This window comes from Anneissia japonica, unplaced genomic scaffold (assembly GCF_011630105.1).
Source record: "Anneissia japonica isolate Jap-2015-1 unplaced genomic scaffold, ASM1163010v1 scaffold69_len1423075_cov170, whole genome shotgun sequence".
Lineage (NCBI taxonomy): Eukaryota > Metazoa > Echinodermata > Crinoidea > Comatulida > Comatulidae > Anneissia > Anneissia japonica.
Window position 1 is genome coordinate 1,039,116 of NW_022748202.1, and position 10,756 is coordinate 1,049,871.

The 10,756-nt window shown below is 35.4% G+C and overlaps 1 protein-coding gene and 1 long non-coding RNA gene across 4 annotated transcripts in view; one reads left to right on the plus strand and one right to left on the minus strand.

Annotated features, from left to right (window-relative positions):
• The first annotated feature begins 4,464 nt into the window (after positions 1 to 4,464).
• LOC117120727 (monocarboxylate transporter 14-like) overlaps positions 4,465 to 10,756 on the plus strand; it is an 8,905-nt gene continuing 2,613 nt past the window's right edge. The window contains exons 1-6 of one of the 3 annotated variants that reach the window (XM_033265795.1): positions 4,465 to 4,703; positions 5,859 to 6,082; positions 6,526 to 6,712; positions 7,846 to 8,712; positions 9,605 to 9,723; positions 10,072 to 10,740. In XM_033265795.1, the coding sequence (XP_033121686.1) occupies positions 6,544 to 6,712; positions 7,846 to 8,712; positions 9,605 to 9,723; positions 10,072 to 10,119 (1,203 nt within the window). In that variant the 5' untranslated portion in view covers positions 4,465 to 4,703; positions 5,859 to 6,082; positions 6,526 to 6,543 and the 3' untranslated portion in view covers positions 10,120 to 10,740. Of the gene's footprint in view, positions 4,704 to 4,822; positions 4,897 to 5,858; positions 6,083 to 6,525; positions 6,713 to 7,845; positions 8,713 to 9,604; positions 9,724 to 10,071; positions 10,741 to 10,756 lie in introns of those variants that run through there. The other 2 variants (XM_033265793.1, XM_033265794.1) reach the window with 2 other exon arrangements.
• Positions 6,601 to 10,756, minus strand: part of LOC117120728 — a 7,206-nt gene continuing 3,050 nt past the window's right edge. The window contains exons 2-3 of the long non-coding RNA XR_004447411.1: positions 8,291 to 8,461; positions 6,601 to 6,723 (exon numbers count right to left, since the gene is read on the minus strand). This is a non-coding gene — a long non-coding RNA (uncharacterized LOC117120728). The remainder of the gene's footprint in view (positions 6,724 to 8,290; positions 8,462 to 10,756) is intronic.

Here is a 10,756-nt window from a genome sequence, read left to right on the forward strand (position 1 = left end):
AATGAAGAACCTACAGCTACTGTACTATTTACTAGGCCTATAAATAATAATCGCCCAAGGGGAATATCTTTTGTGTTATTTCCCCTTAACGTCGTTTTTTTAATTGTTCTCTAATTCCTCCATTGTCTAAGTTCCCCTTAAGGTACAGGTAATTAATAATAATCATTTCAGCATTAATTACCTTGGCCCAAGGCTTGTATGAAGAACCTACAGATACTATTTACTAAGCCTATAATAACTAGCCCAAGGGGAATATCTTTTGTGTTATTTCCCCTTTATCTAAGTTCCACTTAACGTACAGGTAATAATAATAATAATTATTATTATTATTATCATTTCAGCATTACATGTAATTAACTTGGTCTAGCCTTGTAATCAAGAACCTGCCGATTACTATGCCTAATATTAATAACTGGCTCATTTTTACATTCATTTGGTGCTACTGCCATTTTGGCAGGTCTTATGTCATCCAGTATTTTAGAGCTGCCTATTCTCAGCTCTTCTCTTAATTTGAAAATAACTGTCATTCTGTTTCATTTGATCAGTGATGAAGAAAAACGCGCTTTTCCTTACTCTTTTCCCAGAAAGCGTTTTTAGTAGGCCTACTTGTAGGCCTAGGTAATTATGCAAAACCCAGGCCTAACTAAAAAATTAAAATTGTCATAGTATGTAACACAAGTTAAAATAACACTTTTCATTACTCGTGCAGCTTAATCAAATATTATATGTCATTTTAAACGACCCATTGGTATTAACATGGTAACATCAATGTAGGCCTATTTTTCAAAAATTAGACAGCGACGTTCTTTTAGAAGTTGTTCTGTAGACGTTTATCTGTTGATGACCTTTTGACCTCCTGAATTCTGCAATGAGATTTTCGGGTCGATTCAGCCGAGACGGCCCGAGTGGAGTTTCATGTAAATGTTTCGTACGGAAAAAAAAATCGCGAACCTGTTTATCACGCTCAGCCCGTATTTCTCGACTGAGACGTCAGTGGGAGCTGTAATTTGTATGCCAAGGAGATTTTGCTACCCTTAATTCGTATTAATGGAATTTACGCCCACAAACCTTGTAGTTATTAATATTTTGGTTTATTATAGAAAATTTTTATTTTTTGGTGACGTCACTCACAATATAGTTAGCATGCATACGTCATAAGCTAGATTACGTCAACTTTTCCTGGTAAGGCAAACTTTCAATTCCCGGCGTGCTTTTTTGATCGATTAACAAACACCACTGCTTTGCAAATGGATGCCTTGCCTAGCTAGGGCTAAAAGAGCCGCATTGTTAGCATTATATAATACTTAAACAAGGTACGTCTGCAACTGAATTATTCTTAGTTATTATGTTTTTCTAATATTTTAATTTATTTCTTTCGAGAGTGTACTTTCTATCACATATAATTGCACCTGTCTGCTTAGGCCTAGGCGGCAGCCTAGGTGGTCTTATGCCCCATCGTCCCCCGCTACACAGTACATTAGTAGACTATCCCCCCTCCCCCTTCGCTACAGTACAGACGTTTGCTAGGCAACAGAACGTGATTGCACCTTCCTTGGTGTTCATGTAACATTTGCATTGTTAGCTGTGAAAATGAGTATCGCGGCGTACTCATTCTCACAAAGCATATGCATCCCCTCTTGGAAAGAGGGAACTTCGAAATATTGTCTCCATATCTTCGCTAATTAACCACCGTAATTTATACGCATGGAACACTTAAAATGTACAATAATCATTTCACTACCCGACAAACCCCGAACTTTATTCATGCATTACATAAATAGTTTCATCTTGCTGACGTATACTCCAACATCACTGGCGCATGGTAACAACCAATTGCAGACCATTTCAGCTCACACATTACTCTCTATAACGCAGCACCCCCTAGTTCCGTCACCTCTGGATCAGATGTAGAGTACTATCACTTGTATCAAGTTTCAAATGCCTAAACTCCAAGGGCGCAGTCTGGTTTGAAAGGTGGGGTTGGGGGCATTCCGCGAAACTTTGAGGAAATAGTATTCTCTAGATGACCTAAAATGACACTCTTTTATAGTAATCACATCGCCCTTATAGTTAAAATGAACCAACAACAAATTTCTCATCATCTTTTATCGGGGTTTTTCGGCAACCATAGAGATGTAAATAACGTGTGTGATGTACCATAGAAAACAGGAGCGACCGCTCACCAGGTCTGCGCGTTCCTCCATGCTTAAATACGGTACAGTCGCAATTTATTATTATTATTATTATTATTATTATTATTATTATTATTATTATTATTATTATCATTATTATTATTATTGGGTTTTTTGGAAGAGCTAATAAGATAGAAGTTTTTAATTAAAATGTTTATTTGTACAAAAAAAACCACATTATTTAGAATGATCATTTGTACAAAATAAAAATTAAAACAAATAAATAAATTTAAATTTAAAGTTTTAAAAGTTTTGTTAACAAGAACAAGCACAAGAACAGCAGTGAGGCTCTGGGTCGGCGTGAAAAAAACTTTAAAACATTGTCTTTTATGTATTTACCTTACCTTCGTAAAGCCGTGACTCCACGCCCATATCAGCTCCACCATGGTTGGGGCTGAGGCGCGAACATTTTGGCAAATAGTACCTGTAGATGGCCGGAAATAACACTCTTATATTATAGTAACATTTATCATCATCACATTATAGTCAAAAATTATGCGTCAACAAATCTCTCATGATCTTTTATCAGGGATTTTCGGCAATCATAGAGATCTAAGTATTGTAATCGATAATGAGAGGGTGGAAATTGTTGAAAAACACAAGTATCTGGGACTGCAGATTATTGATAATGAACTTAACTGGGAAAGCAACACTAAAGAAATCCGTACCAAGGCAAATAAAAGAATGTATTTTGTATATAGAATGAAACGGTTTAATGTTAGCTCTCATCTTATTCATATGTTTTATTCCTCGGTTGTCCATCAATTCTTTCTTATTGTATTATTATTTGGTTCTCTCATATCACCGCAGACAGTAAATGTCAATTATTGAGAATTGTAAATAAGGCTGGAAGAGTGATTGGAGCCGACGTTAAGTCCTTGGAAGATATTCTTAATTATTTTTTACTTAAGAAATTTAATTCAATTATGCAAGATTCATCCCATCCATTATTTTCAGACATTATCATAAATAGATCGGGAAGGGTTAGACATAAACAAAACAAAATATCCACAAACCGTTTTAAAAATTCAGCATTTTACATCGCGTGTAATCTATTTAATCAAAATTTCAGAAGATAACTGCACAGGACTCGTAAGAAGATGTATTCTGGCTGCACAGGGCTCTTTCGTTAAATCCTGGGTCATTTATGCAGTTCATTTCAACAATTTTTAGGCATCTTTTTGGACTTATGAAATCACATTGCCGCCTGGGGAACGTGTCACCTGTCCCCCCGTGATCTCCGCCCATGCTAAACTATAATTTGTGTGTTTGCTGTTAGTATAGGTCTTAACACCCATGCCTCTGCTCAGTAAATTTCTGTTCCTACTTCCTTTCCAATCAGTCAAGTACAGTGGAATGGGTTGGCCGTGGAGGTCGGAACAGGTTGTCACTGAATGGCCGATTTTCTGAGAGCCCTACATAAGCTCTTCACTGTTAATCGACTTAATTGGTGAAGAACAGCTCCGGATAGCTTCGAAATATTTTAATATTTTGCAATTGAATTTTTAAGTAAATTGCATTGCATTATCAGAATATTCGAATATTTTAAACGCCAAACATTTAAATTATGCTTGTTTTTATAACTGTTGATTTTAATGTTTAACTTTAAATGTTTCATCTAAAGATTATTTATGGTAAGCATTTCTCAAAAAAATATGCAAGGTTTTTGAGAAATGGCCCCCAATGATCGACTGAGATCTAATCAAAATTTGGTGTTCCTTCCTGTTCCTTGTTCTTGTACAGTTTAATGATTACCGCCATGGACAGTTCTATCAGGTGATAAGGCCAAATAAAACAAATTATTTTGTGGACCATCATACTTATGACCCGAGATAAAGTTATATTAAAATGTGCTTAAAGGACAAAATAAAGCAATATCTAGCGAGGCTTCACAATTTAAAGGTAATGTTAAATTTAAGAATTGATAATTTATAATAATAATTGAATAAAATAACACATTGGTACAAGTTCGGCGAAATGATGAGTATTTTGGTACGTTTTTTGATTGATTTCATTGTGAGACGTTACTCATAAATATTAATATCCCCACAGCTGACGCTGTCTGAATACTAAGTTATACAGCATTCAGTTTTATAATAATAATTGAATAAAATAACACATTGGTACAAGTTCAGCGAAATGATGAGTATTGTGGTACGTTTTTGATTGATTTCATTGTGAGACGTTACTCATGAATATTAATATCCCCACAGCTGACGCTGTCTGAATACTAAGCCCATTCAGTTCACATCTCCCTGAATTGCGCCCTCTACTTGTTCTTTAAAGCGCAAACGAATTATTTATACACATCACTGTACTTTGAACCAACATGAAGACCCATCAACAAGCTAATAAGTAAACCGTTTTAGATATCTTTCGAAAAATTGTTATTAAATTCAGACTGGATTTCAACTTCAACGTGATATCGGTGCCACGGATAATGTACTAGTCTCAGTTTGTGTACTATATCCTTACGTGATTTTTCGTCAACTGATTGTCATTTGTATTCATGTAAGAATCTAACATGTGTCTAATTTTTAAATATCAGTTGACCTTTTATTAGAGTATAACATAAGCAAGGGCTATTGTGAAAATGATAAGACTACTGGTGACAAAAGTAGATTTGCATTCGCAATTTGACGAATCCTTTGTGTTTGCGTCAAATGATTGTCAAATGATGAATGTAAGAATCCAACATGTATCTGTATGTTTTATATATTGGTTGACTTAGTACTAGTCTATGACATAAGCAAGTGCGCTACTGGTAATTAAGTTAAACTTGCATTCGCAGTTAATTCTGGCGAGTGCATGATTTTTGGCCGGGGTTCAGCGGGGGCGAGATCGGAATTCGAGAACCATAGTTCAACGCTGGAAAACCTATGGTACATGAGGCGGATTGGGGTTAACTATTGTGGGGGGGGGGCAATGGTCTATTCCCCCGGGAAGCCTAAATAATATGGTTCTATTGTTTGGCTCAATCAACATTTAATAAGGAGTAAAACAAAACTGAATTACATTTTACCAAATATTTAGCAATACAGGGAGATTTTCTGGGGTGTCCAGCAAACTTAACAACAAACCAATCAATCAAAACAGGGACAGAATAATATGTGCTTGTCCTACAAACATACATGTTTGCATATCGGAAAGCAACATGGGCCGGGGCTTTGCGGAAAGATCCATTCTGTTTCACCAACAAACACAATAAAAAAAAACCCTTATAATTATACCTTCCTTCCTCCCTCCAATTACTCTCGGATAACTATATACAAATTCCTAGCAGTGAAACTGGACGGCATAGAACATTTTAGGAAGAGATAGAAACAGAAAAAAATTGATACTGTCGAATCCAACCCAATCCAAATCTCGACTTAATAAAGCGCTTTATACTAAGTCTCGAATCCAACCCAATCCAAAGCTCGAATTTTAAAGCGCATTATACTAAGTCTCAAGGCCCAAAATAATATTTTGTATTTGTATTCAAAATCACCATTTTCGGCGGTCGGAGGGTTCGCTAAACAAGTTTAAAAAAAAAAGTCTCACCCAAAGTAAAACAAAGTATAGGCAGTTAATAAACTATACATTCTTAGGGAAAAAAGAATAAAAAAATTCAATATTTTAATATAAATTTTCTGGTTCATTTTTCCACTCCTGTCACATATGTAGGTCTATAAAATTGCAGCGTATTGAAGTTAAACACATCGGAGTAAGAATGGAATGGAAATCACTACCAACACTGTTTGGTATACTGGCCGTCATCTTGTTCAGTGTCGGGACTGCTGGACCATGTTTAAGCTTCTTTCTAGTAGATTTCACGATTGCCTTAGAAAATAGTTCAGCAACAGTCGGCATGACGCAAAGTTTGTATTTTGGCGCCGTTTTACTTCTTGGTAAGCATTTAGGCATAAAAAAAATCGTCACCATCATCATGAATAAAATAAATAAATACATAGGCCTATGTATTGGTATACTATATAGGCCTATATATAATATATATATATGTATATATACTGTCTCTTATACACATCTAGATGTGTATAAGAGACAGCTTTCGGACAACACTAGTCCTTCCTCAGTGGCGAGTGAGTGAGGGTTGAAAAAGCCAGATAGTATAAAGACAGAATTTCATTAAATATTATCATTCTATTATAATCATCACTGTTTCAACCTGTCTCTTATACACATCTAGATGTGTATAAGAGACAGTATATATATACTTTGTATCGGTGATATAAAATTCTAGGGTTGGCGTGTTTGCTTAGGCCAATATTATTAGATATGATAATAAATTAATCTTTAAACTTATCTTTGAAATAAACTTTTGTTCATGCAGGTGTTAGTGTTATGAGCAATGCACATTATTTACTTATATATAGGCCCGTTGGCAGTTATAATGTCCAAACGGTACGGTGATAAAGAGACAATAATCGTTGGATGCGTTATGGTGTCAGGTGGATTAATGATGACATCACAGACGACAAGTGTATGGCAGTTATTTATCTCACATTCATTAATAGCAGGTAAATTGAAGCTGAAGTAAAACAAAATGTTATTAACATTATGATCTTGACCGTCGCCATCGGTTTTCGCTTCATTTTTTTAGTTTTTGCAAGATTACGAAAACGATAACGAATACGGATACGTCATCCATTTTTTTAAATAGAAAACCCTTCCCCTACCGTAGCATATCTGTCACAACGTAAGCTATTCATGCCTTTTACATGAATTAAGCATAATTTTCAGCTCCTATCCTACAGCGTAATTATCAAGAATAGATAGTTTTCGCCGCACGACGGTAACCTTAACGTTAACGGATGACGTCGTAATTTATTCATCTTGCTTTGCGAAGAACGTTAATTTCAGGATTTCACGTGCTCGAAGTACGTTAGTTACGGGTTTGCGCATGCGTATTTCGATTTGTTTACAAAAGGGGCGGAGTTATCGCGTTGCATGTCCGGTACTGACGTTGAAGTTAAGGTTAACGTCGTGCGGCGAAAACTACCTACCGGTAATGGCACGAATGACGATAATGATAATGACGTACTCGTATTTGTTATCGTTTTCGTAAGGTTGAGAAATATCCCTATTTTCATCATATTTAAGTAGGCCTATATCTTTTTATCATTATCTTATGTTTATCTTCTTTTCGTCATTATCATTACTTTAATATTATTTTATCATAATTTGGAGGTTTTTAATGACTACCGAAACATGTCTGTCGTTGAAGAAGTATTGTCCCCCGAAAATGAGTGAAAAAAAAATAATTTGAAGTTAACTTGCTCATTTTGCATTAAGAAGCATACAAATTATTAACTTAGCCATAGAAATGATTGAATTTCAAAAAGGTGATAATGATAAAAATAATAAAACACTTTCATTTAATGAAAGTGTTTCTATAATTTTTTCGCTAAAAACTATGGGTGAACATTTTTAAATACGCTAATTTCAATGTTCAAGTTGATTATGAAGAATAGAACTGTTGTGTTATTTTTTGTAAATGTATTTGGTGCTGCTACATAAATTCTTTATAAATATTATCATTCTATTATAATCATCACTGTTTCAACATCTTCCACATTATTGTAACATTATCTTATTGTTATAGACGATTATAATATTCTTTTGAATTTAACTTTTTTTTTGTATACAAAAGGTACTGGTACATCGTTGGTAGTATCAAGCATCGTCTTCATCATAGGACACCATTTCAGTTGTTCGGCAGTATATTTAGGGTTTATGTACTCTGGATCGGCTTCCGGCATGTTGTTAACGCCAATATGTTGTGCCCAATTGAAACGTTTTCTCGGCTTCAGAGGAACAATTTTGGTTTTAGGGGCACTATCTATGAATTCTATACCAGTTTCCCTTTTTGTATTCAAACGATACTCCAAAAAGCATGGGCAATCAAAACGGACTGAAAGTCCCGCTATAGCAATGACAGACGAATGCGTAGGTTCGGTTGTCGATCAAAAGATTATACGAAACGAGAGCGATGATGACACAAACAGAAGAACACTCTCATCGGAAATGTGCCGCTGTGTACACGGAATCTCTACTTTGTCTTTATTCCTGGAAAATAAAAATCTTATCTTGCTTACCATCGTTCGTGCTCTTACAGAGTATGCCTACATAGGCTTCTTCATCCATTTCACTGCGAGTTTGATCTACAAAGGAGTACCTGAGCAAGAGGCGGCGTTTGCGTTAGGGTCATTTGGACTTGGTAGCTTGTGCGGCCGACTAACTGCGTTCCTTCCAGAATATATACATCTCTGGAACAAGAACAGTACCTTCATTATGGCAATGTTGATTGTAGGAACTCTAATGATTGTTTTTGATTATATACGAACCGTATATGTTACTATCATGTCTGCGGCGTTAATTGGATATTTCATTGGGTGGTACCTGATACTGTTCCCGGCTTTAGTCAGAGGTTCTGTATGTAAGGAGCGATTTAAAGATGCCTATGGAGCTATCAATATACCTGCAGGCATTATATGTACATTTGCTGGATATACAGTAGGTACGTATGGAGAAAAGATATCTATTTCCATGATTTCCATAAATGGCGGATTATTAAAAAATAATTGAGAAAAAAAGAAATTTGTACTGTATTCCAATTTAAGCCTGAGAGTGCCATTTACGGACATCTATCGGTGCAAAAAATTCATAAAATGTCTTACCTCAGCCCCAACAACGGTGGGCCTGAGGTGGATTGTCACTCTATCTATAAAAGTTCCTCCGTCCTCCCTCTAAAACAAATTTCTGGATCCACCACTGATAAATAGTAACCAAAATCGATGTGATACCAATGTCGGGTAGTCATTTTTAAAACATGATAAAAGTCACTGTGCTGTTTACTATCAAATCATTAGATGGGCCGCGGCTTGTGTGGAAAATCAAAACTTGGGACCCGGGAAAAAAATGGGACGCGAGGATCTTTTTATAGCAACATTTCAAATCATACAAATCCTATCTATCATGAGGTGCCATAAGTCACCTCTACAAAAAAAAAAACAAAAAAAAAAAACAACAACAATGCATTGCATTTATTTTGTTAGTCTTGTCACTGAGTAATGCAACTCTGATCCTATTAGAAATATAAGTTTATATAGTCATGGTATCTATCATATAGGCCGATATGTTTACCTGCCTATCTGACGCGCTCCCTGATTCATAAAACTTAGAGGTCTCCCTCTAATTAAGACCCCACCAATTAAAGACTACCTCCAATTAAAGACCACTTTTCTGTGATCCCAAATGAACAACTGTATTTTATCTTTATTATTCTAATTAGGGACCAAAGCTGCTAAAGACCATGGAAACTCCGGTTCCAAAGTGGTCTTAAATTTAGAAGGAGACCTGTATTGTATGTGAGTCCTCACCAATTAACCTGCATTTATTTGACATTTCAGGGCTGGTTTACGATATTAGTGAATCGTACAGATTATCTTTCTTCATTGTTGGAGGAATCTTTGTATTGAGCTGTGTCCTAATGACCATTGCAAATATTGTACCAAAGTTACAGAAACAGGTAAATAGATATACAGCTGAAACAGTGACTTATGTTTAAAGAAGGTAGAACAGTATGTGTGTGAGTTAATTTGCTATGTTTCAACAAGGCACTTGGTTACGGAGCTCAAATGCGTCGTATTTTGGGAGATACCGTTAGTATACAAATAATGAACGTTTATGAGTGCAATGAAAAGAATAATTATTTTTATGAGTTGAAAGATTGACTGTTCCATGAAACAGTCAAAAAATGTTCTTTTCATTTCGCGAATAAAAAATTTTTAATTGTTTATAACACACCTAAAATAGATCTTTGTCATTTTTATGTTTTATCAAAAATCTACTTTTTTTTCTGAATGGAACAGTTCAGCGTCTTTTAACTAATGAAAAGACTATTAGGCTGAGGTCTGCAATATAGCAAAATGGATGGAACAAAATGCACGAATGGAACTACAAATGCACAAAGGGAAATTAATTTCCACGAGTTCGGTAAATATCGGTCTGTTTTACATGCAAATACAATTGGTAAATTTAACTGAACCCAAAATATCCTTCTCCGAACATTGTGGTACATAAACTCATATTTGAAAGACCGTACATTTGGTTTCAATGTGATAATATTAACGATTGTACGCAGAAACACGACAAAACACTCTAAACTTTGATGTTAAGGTGTCTTCTAAAATATTTTTGATCATCTTCTATTCCTATGATTCGCAGGAAATTATTAACGGTGTTTAGAATAAAAATTTCCATTCTGTCAACTGACTGATCACAATGTTTTACTGTTAGGGTTAGGAAAAACGTGCATTGTTCCACAAACATGCGAGGGTGAGACCGGCACTAGTATTTAGTAACCGGGACTGAGAGCAAATGGAAAAATTCAACCGGCACAAAATGTGTGTAATTATGTGTTTAATTAAATTACACTCACATAATATGTGGATGTGGAAAATCGAAATTTTGGATCCCGAAATTAGGAATGCGGCCTGTTTTACACCGGTTATCAACCTATTCTTACTTAACACTTCCAAATCACAAACGGCAGCGAACAA